Source organism: Tenrec ecaudatus, chromosome 1 (assembly GCF_050624435.1).
Source record: "Tenrec ecaudatus isolate mTenEca1 chromosome 1, mTenEca1.hap1, whole genome shotgun sequence".
Classification (NCBI taxonomy): Eukaryota; Metazoa; Chordata; class Mammalia; order Afrosoricida; family Tenrecidae; genus Tenrec; species Tenrec ecaudatus.
In genome coordinates this window covers 125,513,281-125,529,373 of record NC_134530.1, presented here as the reverse complement: position 1 = coordinate 125,529,373, position 16,093 = coordinate 125,513,281, and the positions used below count along the sequence as shown (strand labels likewise).

Sequence of the window (16,093 nt, the reverse complement as noted above, 5' to 3'; positions counted from 1 at the left end):
ATTGAAATATCTAGCGATATACCTGAGTAGAAGAACAAAAGATCTACACGGGGAAAACTACAGAACACTATTACAAGAAACCAAGAGTGACCCCAACAAATGGAAGAATTTCCCATGCTCGTGGATTGGAAGACTCAATATAGTTAAGATGTCAGTTCTGCCAAAGGCACTATATAAGTTTAAAGCAATCCCGATACAATTACCCTCATCTTTCTTCAAAGAAAAGGAAAAACTGATTACCAACTTCATAAGGAGAGGGAAGAAGCCCAGAATTAGCAGAGAACTCTGCAAGAAGGACACAATGGGAGGGCTTGCTTTACCTGACTTTAGCTCATACTATACAGCCACAGTGGTCAAAACCGCATGGTATTGGTACAATGACAGATACTCAGACCAATGGAAAAGAACTGAAAACCAAGAAATAAAATCATTAGCATACACACAACCGATCTTTGATAAGGGCCCCCAAAATATCAAAAAAATGGGAAGCACATGTCCTCTTTAACAAGTGGTGCTGGAAAAAATGGATATTTACCAGCAGAAAAATGAAGCACGACCCTTTTCTCACTCCAGACACAAGAATAAACTCAAGGTGGATCACAGACCTTAAAGTTAAATCCCAAACTTTTAGGGACATCAATGAGGGAATTGGGACCAACTTGAGAACTTTGGCACAGGGAATACACAGGCTATCAGAAATAGGGAGGGACACAAACAGAGGAGACACAAATTGACAAATGGGATATACTGAAGATAAAACACCTGTGTACATCGAAAGAATTCACCAAGAGAGTAATAAAACAGTCCACAGACTGGGAAAACATCTTTAGCAATGACATATCAGACAAAGGCCTTATTACTAAAATCTACAATACTCTGCTAGCTTTCAAAAAGAAAAAAAACCTAATTGCCCACTTGCGAGGTGGGCAAAGGACTTGAACAGAAGTTTCACAGGGGCAGAAATGCGAATGGCCTACAAACACATGACAAAATGTTCCCGGATCATTAGCCATAAGAGAAATGCAAATTAAAACAACAATGAGGTACCACCTAACACCCTCAAGGTTAGCCCAATTCAAAAACTCAGAAAGCAACAAGTGTTGGAGGGACTGTGGGGAGACAGGAACTCTCATCAACTGCTGGTGGACTTGTAAGTATGTATGACCACTATGGAAATCCATCTGGCAATATCTAAAACAGATGGAAATCGAGTTACCATACAACCCAGCAATCCCCCTATTGGGCATATAACCAGAAGAGGCAAGAAACAAACCAAAGCCAGACATTTGTGCTCCAATGTTCATTGCGGCACAGTTCACAATTGCAAGGAGTTGGAAGCAACCCAAATTTCCATCAACTGGTGATTGGATTAAAAAACTGTGGTACATACATACAATGAAGTACTATGCATCGCTAAAAAGCAGTGATGAACGTATGAAGCACATCGCTGCATAGGAAGAATTAGAGGAAATCATGCTAAGTGAAGTAAGTCAGGCACAAAAGGACAAGTACAACATGAGTCCACTGAGGTAAGCATTTAAAAAAAACTGCAAAAGGGGCATAGGGAAAAAGCCACTGCATACAAACATTCTTGGGTTGAGGACCGTGCAGTATGGCAGGGACCACATCAAATCCAGGGATGCACATGGTAGACAACTGGGGAGGAGATGGGGAAAGGACCAAAAAAAAAGGATGAAAATAAGGAAGCAGTGGGTAGCAGTGGCAGGGGGCGCTAACCCACCCAAGGGGAGGGTATTGTTTATATCTCCACAGGGAAAGAGGGATCAGACTTCAACCCAGTGTCCCAAGGTGTGAATACAGCATTCCAGTGTGGAGTAGGGAACCAGTGGAGAGGTCTGGGGGGCTGGCCCCAATGCCAAATACTAAGTGGACGCCTGCCCCACACCCCCAGAAAGAATTTATTTCAAAGACAGCACTGAATCTGCAGCTCCAGGAGAGGGACATATCTGATCGGAGCACACGGGAGCAGATGAAGGAGGAGAGAGTGGAGCACGTCCTGGTCCACCAGGCCCTGAGGACGATGACCCTAATTAGAGCAGCCAGGCTTGAAGATAAACAAGCGGCCATCTAGCTCAGAAGCAACAAAGCTCACATGGAAGTAGCACACCAGCCTGTGTGATCACGAGGTGCTGAAGGGATCAGTTATCATGCATCAAGAACAAAAAGATCATATCATTGGCTGCACACCTCCATGATACGATCGCTGAGGACAAATGGGTGCATAAGGAAATGTGGCGAACAAAGCTGATGGTGCCCGGCTATCAAAAGGTATAGCATCTGGGGTCTTAAAGGCTTGAAGGTGAATAAGTGGCCATCTAGCTCAGAAGCAAAAAAGCCCACATGGAAGAAGTACACCAGCCTGTGCGATCACGAGGTGTTGAAGGGATCAGGTATAAGGCATCATCAGAACAAAAAAAAAATCTTATCAGTGAATGAGGGGGGTAGTGCAGAGAGGAGACCCAAAACCCATTTGTCGCCCACTGAAGATCCCCTTCCAGAGGGGTCTAGGAGAGGAGACGAGCCAGTCAAGGTGCGATGTAGCACCGATGAAAAAGACAACTTTCCTCTAGTTCCTAATGCTTCCCACCCCACCCCACCCCCTCACTATCATAATCCAAATTCTACCTTGCAAGTCTGGGTAGACCAGAGGATGTACACTGGTACAGATAGGAACTGGAAACACAGGGAATCCAGGGCAGATGATACCTTCAGGGCCAGTGGTGTGAGTGGCCATACTGGGAGGGTAGAGGGAGGGTGGAGTGGAAAGAGGGAACCGATTACAAGGATCTACATGGACCTCCTCCCGGTGGGATGGACAACAGAAAAGTGGGTGAAGGGAGACGTTGGACAGGGTAAGATATGACAAAATAATAACTTATAAATTATCAAGGGCTCAGGAGGGAGGGGAAAAAAAATGACCTGATGCCAAGGGCTTTAGTGGAGAGCAAATGTTTTGAGAATGATGAGGGCAATGAATGTATATATGTAGTTTACACAATTAATGTATGTATGGATTGTGATATGAGCTGTATGAGCCCCTAATAAAAGGATTAAAACAAACAAAAAATAATACTAAGACTTCCAATCCATGAACATAAAAGAAATTTCATTTATTTAAGTCAAATCTCTTACAGTAGGAACTTATAGTTTTCATTGTATAATTCTTTCACATCCCTTGTTGGATTTATTTCTAGGTATTGTATTCTTTCATATGCTATCGTAAATAGAATTGCTTCCTTAATTTTTATTCTTGTTTGTCATTGCTAGTGTACAAAAATCCAACTATTGACCTCGTACCCTGCAACTTTGCTAAATTCCTCTATTAGTTTTAAAAGTTTTCTTAGGGGCTCTTTTGTAATTTCTATATGTAGGATCACAAAATCCACCAATAAAAAAAACTTTCTTTTCTTCTATGTGGATACCCTTTCTCTGCCTTATTGCTCTGACTAGGACTTCTAATAGAATACGGAACAGAGTAAGCACCCCTGTCTTCCGCCTGATTGTACGTGGAAGTCTCCCAGTCTTTCTCCAGTAAGTGTAGTTGACTTTATATGCCCTGAATCACACGGAGGACTTTCCCTGTTATACCAATCTTCTTGATGATTTTCATCATAAATGATGATTGGGTTTTATCAATTTTTTGTGTGTATCCATAGAGATGTTTATGTGGGTCTTTTTGTTTTTCCTATTTATAATGGTGTATTATACTGATTGATTTTCTAATGTTGAACCATACCTGTATTCCTGGAATAAATTCCACTTGGTTGTGGTTAATAAAACAAAACACTGCCATTGAGTCAACTCTGACTTAGGGTGAACCTATAGGACAGAGTAGAACTACCCCTTTGGGTTTCAGAGAATGCACCCTTCACAGGAATAGAAAGTGTCATCGTTCTCCTTTGTACCGGCTGCTGGTTTTGAACTGCTGACTGTGGGTTAGCATGGTATATGACTCTTGGATTTGTTTATAAGTATTTTGTTCAAGAGTTTGCATCGAAATTAATAACATATTAGGCTATAATTTTTTTTCTTGTGGTATCTTCATCTAGTTTATGTATCTGGGTTATGTTTGTTTTATAAAATGAATTAGGGAGCATATGCCTTCCTTCTCTAACTTTTAGAAAAGTTTAAGCAGCTTTGGTGTCAATGGTCTAAGATTTTAGGATAAGTTCTTTAGAATGAAGCATTATAATTTTGTACAAACATTGTAAAACCTGAGAACATTAAGTATATTAATGATTAAATAAAAGCATAAATAGAATGTCCAACTTAAAACAATTTTAGCATATATCTATTTGGCTTTCCCCTAATACGGTGAATATCAACTTTATTTTTAAAAAATTTAAGGGTTCAGTTGAGTAACTAGAAATGTTTCTGAGATATTAATTTTTCTTTTCATCAATTCTGATAAGCTATAAAATCAATTATTGCTTCTCAAGTAATAAGTTGATTAATTTTTACTAAGTTCTTGGCTGACAATTTAATTATATATACTGACAGTTTTGGAACTAATCTTCCATTTTTAATCTCTCTGAATCAATATTAATTTAAAATTCAACAGAAAACTGCCCTGATATACAAGAATGAATAAACAGAGCAATGGGATACATAAAAAATGATCTATATACTCAACCCTAGTACAAAATTTTAATATAATCTTATAATTTCTACTTCATGATTTTTTTTTTAGGCACCAAATTCTTTATTAGCCCACTTTCCTGCCCTCTTTCAACTCATTGTAAACAAAATTAACCTTTTTTGACCCAGAGTTGTGACAGGAACCAGCATATTACAAACATAGGGGCAGACTTACACCTCTTCTCATGTTTTTTTTTTCTGACCCTCCTAACCTATAGGTGTCACTTCTTTTGGCTGTCCCTGACAAATCTATTTTAACCCCTGTAAAATAGGGACAAGTAGTACCGACCTCACTGTTCTGAGGCTGACGAGAAGGTCCCTCTCTCAGCTAGGGGCCTAGAAACATTCAAACTCTCGCTGCGGCCCTTTGAGCTCTCCCTGTCATCCGACACGGGCCCAGGAACCAGTGAGCTGCACACCAAGCACGTGACCTGAGTCCCTAAAACCCGGTAAGGACTGGACGTCACGTGCATGGGCTTGCCCACTGTTGCCAACTGCAGCGTAAAGACTAAGCGAGCAGGTCATGGTTCCCTGGGGGTGTTTCCCACACTCCTCCATCGTGACCAGCGTCTTCAGAGGAGTTTCTCAATACCCCTTGCCACACTGGGAACAGTCAGAGAGGACAAAGTGGGGACCAGTGACAAGCCAGTCTCAAATTAGTGCCATGTGTTCTTGGGGAGAATCGGGGCCTGGGCAGGGACACCGGCTGGAAGGGGAGGGGGAGGCCGGGCTTTCAGTAACGGTAGTGATCCGGTTTGAAGGGGCCGTCCACCGGCATGTCCAGGTACTGGGCCTGCTTCCCCGTCACCTTGGTCAGCTTCATGTTCAGCTTACCGAGGTGTGGTTCAGCCACTGCCTCATCCAGCTTCTTGGGCAGGTAGTGGACTCCAACGGAATATTTGTCCGGGTGGGTCCACAGTTCTATCTGCACCAGCACCTGGTTGGTGAAGGAGTTGCTCATCACGAAGCTGGGGGGGCCCATGGCGCAGCCCAGGTTGACCAGCCGGCCCTCAGCCAGGAGGATGATACGGCGCCCATTCTTCAGCCGGTAGCGGTCCACCTGAGGTTTTATGTTCTCCACAGAGTTCTCGTTCAGCCACTTGACATCGATCTCCACGTCAAAGTGTCCGATGTTACACACCACGGCATCATCCTTCATGTGCTCAACATGCCGGCCAAGGATGATGTCGACACAGCCCGTGGTGGTGACAAAGATGTTGCCCTCCTGACAGGCCTTGACCATGGTGGTGACCTCGTAGCCCTCCATGGCGGCCTGCAGCGCGTTGATGGGGTCAATCTCGGTGATGATGACACGTGCCCCGAAACCTCTCAGGGCCTGGGCACAGCCCTTACCCACATCGCCATAGCCTGCGACCACGGCCACTTTGCCGGCAATCATCACGTCTGTGGCCCGCTTGATGCCATCGATGAGGGACGCCCGGCAGCCATAGAGGTTGTCAAACTTGCTCTTGGTGACAGAGTCGTTGACGTTGATGGCAGGCACCTTCAGAATGCCATTGGCCTTCCTCTTGTAAGGTTGTGGACTCTGGTCCTGGTCTCCTCAGAGATCCCGCGAATGCCTGCCAGGAGCTGTGAGTACTTGGTGTGAATGAGGTTGGTGAGATAACCGCCGTCGTCCAGGATCATGTTGAGGGGCCCGTCCTTGAAGTACAGCATTTGCTCGATGCACCACAGGTACTCCTCGTCGGTCTCGCCCTTCCAGGCATACACGGGAATGCCAGCCTTGGCAATGGCAGCTGCTGCATGGTCCTGGGTGGAAAAGATGTTTCAGCTGGACCGCTGCCCCTCAGCTCCCAGGGCGACAAGGGTCTCAATAAGGACAGCTGTCTCCACGGTCATGTGCAGGCACCCGGCAATGCGGGCGCCCGTCAGCGGCTGGGAGGCGGAGTACATCTCACACATGCACATCAGTCCAGGCATCGCGTTCTCTGCAATGTCCAGGGCCTTACGTCCCCAGGAGGCCAGGCTGATGTCAGCGACTTTGTAGGGCAGTTTCTCCGTCATGTTGGCGGCGTTTCGGCGCGGAGGGGGCCGGGTTCAAGCTGGGGAGCACTGGGCTAGCAGTGCCGGGCAGGGCTCTACTTCATGATTTTTAAAGGCTCTTTACTGATTTTGAAAAGCGCTTCTAATTTTAGGAATATCAAATAAAAAACTGCCTACAGTGAGCAGTATGGGAGCCTTGGCTACAAGAGAAAGTTGAAGCTACCTGCCCCCGAGATATTCCCAGCCTTAGAAACCCTACGTAGGGTCACTCTGGCTTGATGGAAGTGCGTGTGCTTTTCAAGGAAACATTATGAGTTGATGAGACTGTATCTGTGCTTTTATACATTATTTCTCTTGTGCTAATATAATCCATAGCATCTTAATAATTCCTATAGACAATGTCTTCTAAATTAGGTGCTTTTATTACCCGATACAAACAATATGGACAGGAAGAACAACTCATAATTTACTTTTCCACATTCTTGCATCACATACTCACGGATATTCACTTACTTTAATAAGTAATGCTTCATTTGCAGCTTCAATCACTTCATTCCTGTCTTGAACTTGTTGATGTAAATTGCTTACAGTATCCTGAGCGTCTTCCAGTTCTAATTTTGCCTTCTCTAATTGTTCATTTAATTGCTGAACAGAAGTTTTTTGAGAGTCCGCAGACATCTTCCACTTTGCATGGTTCTCCTGATGCGAAACCATCTATATAGGCCCGAATTTGGAAAAGGAAAAGCCAAGGAAATGAGAGGTTGGTTTCAGTGACATCCTACGGCTTTCCCCCTCTACTTCCTTGTCTTAAAGTAACTATTTATACTTAAAAACGTTTACTATTTCACCACATAAAATTCAAGAGAACCAAAGAGGAGAAGGAAACTATTGTCCTGAACTTACTTAAGAACAGCTAGCCAGATACAATGAATTCTGCTTTAGGTGTCCATGGTCCTGATTTGAACAAATAAAGACTTACTGAGGAAAATCAATTAACCATTGTAAACTGATGATATAAGATATCACTGCCATTTTTTTCGGTATGATTAATAGTACTGGAGGGGCCCTGGTAGTGTCTTATTTATGCATTGGGCTGCAATCGCAAGATCCGAAGTATTGTAATTCACCCTAATCTTTTAGAGATACTGACAAAGAGTTCACAGATGAAACAGGTACTTCTGAGACTTACTTAAAAATAATACGTGGAAATGGGGAGAGCGGTAAGTAAAGTGGATGAGGTTAAAGATATTGTGCCTTTACCTTCCCAGTTTGTACAGGAGGGTCTGGGTTCGTAGGTATCCTAGTATCATTAGTAACAGCACTGCTAATCCTTCTCGAAAGTAATCCCTTTTAGCATTCCCACGGTCATAGATCATTACTAAAGCTTAATATTAAATACAAAAGCTTCTAGTGTTTGCTCTACTTTTAAATGTATAAGATTTTCACAATAAAAACATTAAAAAATTTTTTCATCCAAAAATATAAAGGGTATTATAATTATTACTAAGTAACTTTACTGGCAGTATCTTAAGAGATAGTAATAAGCATTGTTGATTTCATTTTCCAACTTTCACCTTTTTTCTTTCTCATATTCACATATATGTATGCACACTTTAAAAATTAATCTTTGTCAACTGTCGAAAAGAGGAAGAATAATATATTTTATATTAAACATGCAAAACATTGATACCTATTGTTATCAATACTAGACCAACTTTTAAAATGTTATTTTATATACATCTGCTGATAATTTTGGGTGGCTTACAAAACTAATAGTAAAAAATTGGATAATGATTAAAGAGAGACTACAAACACATTAAAATGTAATGAGTAGTTATGGAAAAAATTTGAGACATATTAACTATTACTGACAGCTACTAAATTGAGTACTTAATAGCAATTAATTATGCTGAGTCTGACAGCATTGAAATTCATCTCTAAAGACTAAGGATTACATAATCACTTGGCCTAAGAACTAGATTCAACAAATAAATGTGTTTTGTTTGGTAGACAGAATGTTTTCAAATAAATCTGAATCTAAATGCACTTAAGCTAGATAAGGTTATCAAAAATACTTTAAGTCAACCCACGTTAGTAGGGGCGGGGAGTGGACTAATGGAACGTTTTACTTTTTTTTTACCTCACGATGATAAGCTTCTTTTAGAGATTCTACTTCTGCTGACAATTTCTTGATTTCTGCTTGCATTCTTGCTTCTAACTGAGCTTCACGTACTTGAGAAGCCCCTAATTCTTCAGCTAAATGGTTGCCATGAACTTCCTGAAATGACATATTGAGTAAGAGCTATATAACTTGTTTTTTTCAGTTATTAAAGCTAAGCCAGTCTTGTGCATAATAGAAATAGCTTAACCATTTATATTATATAGAACACATATAATTTTAGCTTATTAAAAGGTATATTGTAAACACTTTAAGAGCTTCCTAAATGAGAGAACCCTAGCATATTACTTGACATTATAATGCACTAAGAGTTCATTAACCAATATTTCCTAAAGAAAAAAACTAATGAACCCCACAATGAGCTTTCACAGACAATACTCGCGTCTTAGTCACGACTGTGCACTTCTGCTTACCATTATGTTGTTGACGTTTCAATAATCAGTTGCGTTTTCATCCAAACCAATTTATGCTAGTTATGCTTGTAATTATGTAACGTATTTATTATGTACACTGCTGAAATATGCATGCAAGAAGACAGCTATTTTTATGTGAAAATTAAGTTACATGATTTAGAATAATTCAATCACAGTAAATCACAAAAATAACTACTCTATTAGAAGTAGTCAGGCAATTGTAAAAGGTTTTTGGAATGAAATGTTTTTGGAAACTTCATAAAAAATATAACATATCTACTGCTGGTTCACAAATGTCTTTTCATTCTCCCTCCATTTTAAAGAAAACAAAAATTGAAATTATAGTTGATGAAGTAAAGTATGGTTATTCCATCTATGAGTAGGGAAAATTCTAATAAAAGGACACATATACCAAAAATTAACATATGAATGTATCGTAAGAGTTTTAGGTTAAAGTATATTTTCAAAATGTATTCAATTTTAATAATTTTGTACTGACTCATTAAAAAGTTGATTTATCAGATGAAATTGATTAAACTTGGAAACTACTGATAAGGGCACAAATAAAAGTTGATAGCTTTCATTTTCCTAGTACTCAGTATATCTCTAATAAAAATTCCCTATCTCCTCTCTTAGTTGACCCCAGTGTTTTCCACAGTGGGTGATAACCTCCTGGAAGGCACTGAAATGATCCAAAGTAGTTGCAAAAGCAGACATTTATACTTTATTTTGGATTATGGACTATAATACAAAAGTTTTTAAATGCCAGGCACTGAGAAAATTTTTCTCCGAAAAGAAGGTGGTAAGTCAAATAAGTTTGGGGACTTAGGGTTAACCATAGAGAAATGATAATAGCAACATAGCACAACTCACTGCCATAGAGTTGATGCTGATTCACAGTGACTTTATAAGACAGGGCAGAATGACCCCTGTGGGCTTCCGAGTCTATTTCTGGGAGAAGAAAGCTCCATCTTTCTTCCAAGGAGAAGCTGGTGTTTTCAAATTGCTGACCCTGAGGATTATAGCCCAATGTGTAACCACCACGCTACCAGGGCTCCTGCGGCTACATAACTAGGTTAATCAAAATTAAAGGTAAAATACTTTAAAACTCAATTCCTATACTGAATTGGTACCACAACAGGTAACCCATAATAGAGACCATAAAATGCACTGGAAGGTCTCTAGGGCATCCATAAGAAAGTTTGCCTAGAGGGTAAATAGAGAACCTAAATACTGTTAAGCCAAGTTGTTAACTTTAACCAAATACTGGAGAAATAAAATTATTAATGTGCTTGCTTTTTAAAAACATTTACTTTCCCAATGTTTCTAGGCTACAGGTTTCATATACATATTTGGATTAGTTTTTTATTTAAAGTTACTTACAAACAAAAGTTTTTACTTATGTTAATAAAACCAAACTTTTCCTAGAAAAATTAACTATTTTTCTTTCAAGTGACAGTTTAAACTTACTGAAAAATCTAAAAATGCTTTAAAAATCAATTTATTAAAAACAAATTGGTTTGGCCAAAAATCAGTTCTGAGACTTCCTAATTACATTACAAAATTAGGCAAAATATAGCACAGTTCATTTTTGTAAGAATTGTATTCTAGTTCAAAAAAGTAAATGCTAAAAATAGTCATAGCTAAACAAAATTATTTAGCACAGGAATTACTTTCTCCCGAGAGAGCTGCTGTATTTCTTCCAATTCATTTGACAGCCTCTCTACTTCTCTCTGAGACTGCACTTGCTGTCGACGAGCCTCCACCACTTCCGCGTGAGAGGTCTGCAACTGCTCCCGCGTGAGGCTCAGCTCTCGCCCCAAGTCCACAGTCTCCTGGTACTGAGTTGCAATGTACTGTTCCTGCTCTTTCATCACCTAGCCAGGAAAAGCACAAGACATTAAAAACATCTGTTGTAAGACATGACAAAATAATAATAATTAATAAATTACCAAGGGTCCATGAGGGAGAAGGGACCGGGGAGGGAGGGAGAAAAATGAGGAGGCTGATGCCAAGGGCTCAAGTACCAATGTGCTCGCCACAATGGATGGGTGGGTGGATTGTGATAAGAGTGGTATGAGCCCCAATAAAATGATTTAAAAAAACACCACAAGACAGTTACAAGTTTTAGCACACAATACCTGTGTTGATTCTAATTTCTTTTAATAAGTGAATTTCTCCCCCAAATTAAATTTCTATCAAATTTATGATACCATGAACTATGGCCCACTATAAAACTGATATTCAAAAATAGTCTTATGTTTTTGTAAGGAAAAAATGACGGAAGCACTTTTATCAATTTGAAACTTAATCGTTGCTTTATATTATTTCAACATATGCATGTTGATTGCTATATAACCTTTTTCATTTATTGTAACATTGATGACAGAATATATAATAATCTAAGATGAAAAAAGAAGTTAGCATGTGATCATCTATGTCAAACAGGAAGCACATATTAGCAAGGGTTGTTAAAACCCACCAAAAATTTACACAACCAGGTTAAGAGCATGGCCTTATTCTATGCTAAGCAAAATATGTCAAAGGGGCTGCTAATTCTTTTACTTTTTCTCTAGAGGAAAAAAATATATCAGTGAAGAATACATCAGTTATTCTAAATCATCTGGGAGAGGACAGGGGGTAGGTGTGGAATCACGTTAGTCTTGTTGCTGATTCTTTTAAGTTATACCAACACTTGAGGTTAATGGACAGGGTCTAACCTGAACAAAAGGGACCACCAGAGGTTACTATGCTAACTAAGCCTCACTAGACAATATAATCTATCAGGGCCATGTGAAAAGACTGCTAAGAAAGTGCTCAGAAGAGCTTCCTGGTTGGCAATCAAGAGAGAAGAATGTCCTTCATTAGGACATGTAAACTGCTCGACTCCTAGATCTCACCCTATGCATTTCTTCATTTGTATCCTTTCTGGTTTTAATAAATCTGTAGTAAGTGAATTCTGTGAGTCATTCCAGCAAATTATTAAACCCAAAAGTAATAGGGGGCCAGCTGGTCTTTGTAGGAGTCATGAGGACTCTTGACCTAGCTCCAGATGACTACAGAGGCGAAAATAAAAGGCTGAGTGAACAGCTGTCGAGGGGTGGAACTTGTCATCTACCACACAATCTGTCCTCAGATTCTCCGTGGACTAAATGTGCGCAAGTGATGGCACGTGATTTCCGGGTCGACAAGAGTGAGAGAAACGAGGATTAATGACTAGGGCCTTGATTACTGACACAGGGATCTAGCATTCAACTATATTATATGAGAGGGTTTCAAAATGTTTGTGGAAAAATAAAGTAAAATTTAATGGACTTTTTTTCACAAACCTTTCAAAGCCTGTTTTATATGAGCATAAATATTTTTAGTTATTACTAGGGAGCCCAAAATGATTGGGCTAGTCATTTTTCCTTCTGGGATCCAAATTTGCTTTCGGAGTTTCTATTTGATTTATATATACAATTCAACAAATATTTATTGATGTTTACTATGTGATATGTATATTGAGTCATAGGTGTTAAGGACAAAACAATGAACAAGGGACACAAAGTGGCTGTCCATATGGAACTTATATTCAAGTAGTGGAGACAGACAGTCATTCAATAAAGATCTAAAATATTAATGTTGATACAGTGTTTTAAAACAAGAAAAAGTTAGATCCAGAAGTAGCCCTCAGAAGCAAATTTATTTTTTTTTTAAAAAGGCAAATAAATTGAATGAATCCACTAGTCAATATATATGAAATCTGATGGTATGAAGTCATCAAACATCTTCTGGTAATTTGGTTATACACCTGGCCTAAATAGTGTACAATATCATCTGTACATTAGTGGGATTCTTTAAAGACAAAGAATTGTATCATATTAATTTCTTCAGATCTATTATGTAGAAGGTTCTCAAAAGATGTGTCAACCAGAGGAGCATATATTGTGAATTATCTATGTGATCAATGCCATGCTAGGACCTGTGAAGAATATAAAGATACATAAGACATTGTCTTGTCAAATTGAAACCATCAGAACACAATTATTTTACAAGGTCCAGGACATACATAAATAGCTTGAAAATACGTAGGGCATGGTTTCTGGATACAAAAACGAACCAATGTAGACCCTAAAGATTACTTTACTCTCCTGAGAATACTACTTATAGAATTTGCTTACGCTTTCCATTTCTTTCATTTTTTGCTGTGTTCTTTCAGCTTCTTTTTTCAGTTGACTTATCTCTTGTTCATTCTGTAACATCATAAACTCTCTTTCTCGAAGCTGGTCTTTGGCATTTTGCAATTTTTCATTCAGATTCTCTATCTGAATTTTAAACAAACGAATAAGATTAAGGTTACTAAGGAATGACAACTCTTTAATCATAGCTGTCTTCCAAGTAAGTCAAACTTTAAACACTCACACCCAAAATATGCAAAATATAAAAATTATGCTTTAAAGATATCCCATAATTTAGAAATAAACTTAAGAATTTTTGTATCTAATGAGACTTACGTGAGCACTTAAGACACACTGAAAGAGATGAAAGTCTCCATGACATACATATAAAGAGGGAAAATTAAGAGCCCTGGTAGCTTAACGGTTAAACAGTTGCAAACCTAAAGGTAGGAGTTGATCCGACCAGTTGCTCTGTAGGAGAAATGACCTGGCGACCTGTTCCCATACAGGTTACAGCCTCCACACCCTACAGGACAGTTCTACTCTCTCTCTGTAGGGGGAGGATGAGCTGGAAATGACTCAAAGGCACACAACAACAACAAAACAAACACTGAATGTTACGTGATCTCACAAATAATTTCATACTTCCTTAGTACTTTGCAGTACTGTTAGTAAAAATATCCCCTTTCCATTATGTTCCCTCCTCAGAGGCAATCCCTGTGAGCAGAATTGCTTGCAAACCATATTCAGATATATATGTACAAGTTACAGTAAACATGTGAACACACTGATAGAAGATAAACTATATTCAAAACAACATTAAGAGGAGAAAAAAGCACCATACACAAAATATAAAGTCTGTAATGTTATACTATTTTAAAGTCATATTTCTTGAATAGTGGATGTTTAAAGGAACTAAGCAATTTAAAATGGATAACATTTTTATAATTCACCTGTTTGTTGCATTCTTTAAGTTCCAATTCTGATTTCTCCAGCGTACCCTCTAATTTAATTATTTTTTGTTCCATTTCTCCTCTATGCTCACGAATAGTCATATCCAAATGTGTAACCTAAATACAAAAGTACCATTACATGCTGTGCAGTTCTATTATGACTTGGGAAATTGTGTTTGGAATGTAGTTAATTCAAAGTGTTTTGGAATTATGTAAGGTTGATATAAAAAACAGATTCATATAATTTATTCTAAAGAATGGGAAAAATAGACATTGTTCAGCAATACTGGATCAAGATCCCATGTGTATTATAGAAACCTACAGAAAAGAGAAAATTATGTTTGTAAATGACAAGTAAATGAATCAGACTCCATTTTTTTGTAGTTTCTCTTGATATACAGTTGTGTGAGATCAAAAGACTCAGATACATTAATTCTGAAAAATTCTCAACAATCTACTTGCAGTAAAAAAATGTTTTTAATTATATCTATAGAGAAAGCAAATGTGCTACTAAAAATGCCTACTTTACCAAAAATTAGTGACCTCTGAGACTCTGTATCATTGTGCTACAGCAGGAAGTTGCATGAAGATACATATAATTAAGAAAACCAACCTGAGCTGCCCTTTGCTTTAGCTCCCAATTTCTCTCCTTAAGTGCCTGATCCATTTCAAGGAGTTCTTGCTTTTTGTCTTCAATATCCATCCTGCAATCTCTGCAATGCAGCAAAGGAAAAAAAATGAAAGCAAATAGATTATAATTAAATAATTTTAAATAAAATTAAGTCAAGCTTACCTGCCTACTAAAAGTGACAGAAAGAACTCATGAATACACAAAGATTAAGAGGTCTCAAATTAAAGGAATGATGTCTAAATAAAATCAGTATCAATATAATTATTTTAAAATTATCTAAAAAGGTAAAAATATAATAATTCAAACCTCACTAGAGTAGAATTATTTAGGCTAAATGATTAAGTACTCCTATGGCCACAAGGCTACATATATGAAAAACAATCCACATTTTCCATCTGTAAACCAAGAGGTTATTTGAAAGTTTATTATGCAGAACAGCTGTGCGACTTTATTACAACTGAATAAGGCATATATCTCACGGTTGCTATCTGGGATATCCATAGCTTAGTAAATGACCACTGTATTTCTCATGGAGATTTTACTCAAAATGATTTTTTATAAAGCATGGATATTTAACATAAAATAATAAACTAACAAAAAAACTATCACACTGAGTGCTGTATCAGGGGACTTCAAGAAGTTCCTGGAAAAATGGAATTGAAAGCAAATGGATTTTTCCATTAACTTGTTAAAGCCCTTCTCCTAGGAGAGCAAAGACGAGGCTCTCTACTCTGGAAAGAGCTCTAGTCTTGGAACCCAGCAAAGGGAGCGCTACCCTGTCCTCCAGGGTCGCTGAGTTGGAATCAACTGGATGGCTGAGTTTTCATATTAGAGCTTTGATCAGAAATGTATAACGTAATTAGAGAAAGCCCCATGAAGTAATGAGAAGGACAAGAAGAAACTGGTCATACCCACCATTATTCCAAGAAGAAACACACCTGTCTAAGACCTAAAATGGGAACAAACTTCCTAAGTGTATGTAAAAATAAGAGAAGTGCTCACAAATAAAGGGAGAGACGAAGTTCGGAGGGTTTTTATGCTGCTAGGATAAGAGGCTTAGATTTTATTCTCAATGCTTTAGGTTGAAATAAGAA

The 16,093-nt window shown here is 38.6% G+C and overlaps 1 protein-coding gene and 1 pseudogene across 1 annotated transcript in view; both read right to left on the bottom strand.

The window, feature by feature from the left end:
- CCDC18 (coiled-coil domain containing 18) overlaps nt 1-16,093 on the bottom strand; it is a 108,521-nt gene that overhangs the window by 17,574 nt on the left and 74,854 nt on the right. Inside the window, exons 23-28 of the mRNA XM_075558499.1 lie at nt 14,982-15,081; nt 14,369-14,485; nt 13,419-13,562; nt 10,929-11,132; nt 8,804-8,941; nt 7,177-7,377 (exon numbers count right to left, since the gene is read on the bottom strand). Coding sequence (XP_075414614.1) covers nt 7,177-7,377; nt 8,804-8,941; nt 10,929-11,132; nt 13,419-13,562; nt 14,369-14,485; nt 14,982-15,081 — 904 coding nt within the window. The remainder of the gene's footprint in view (nt 1-7,176; nt 7,378-8,803; nt 8,942-10,928; nt 11,133-13,418; nt 13,563-14,368; nt 14,486-14,981; nt 15,082-16,093) is intronic.
- On the bottom strand, nt 4,692-6,710 carry LOC142436929 (adenosylhomocysteinase pseudogene; annotated as a pseudogene).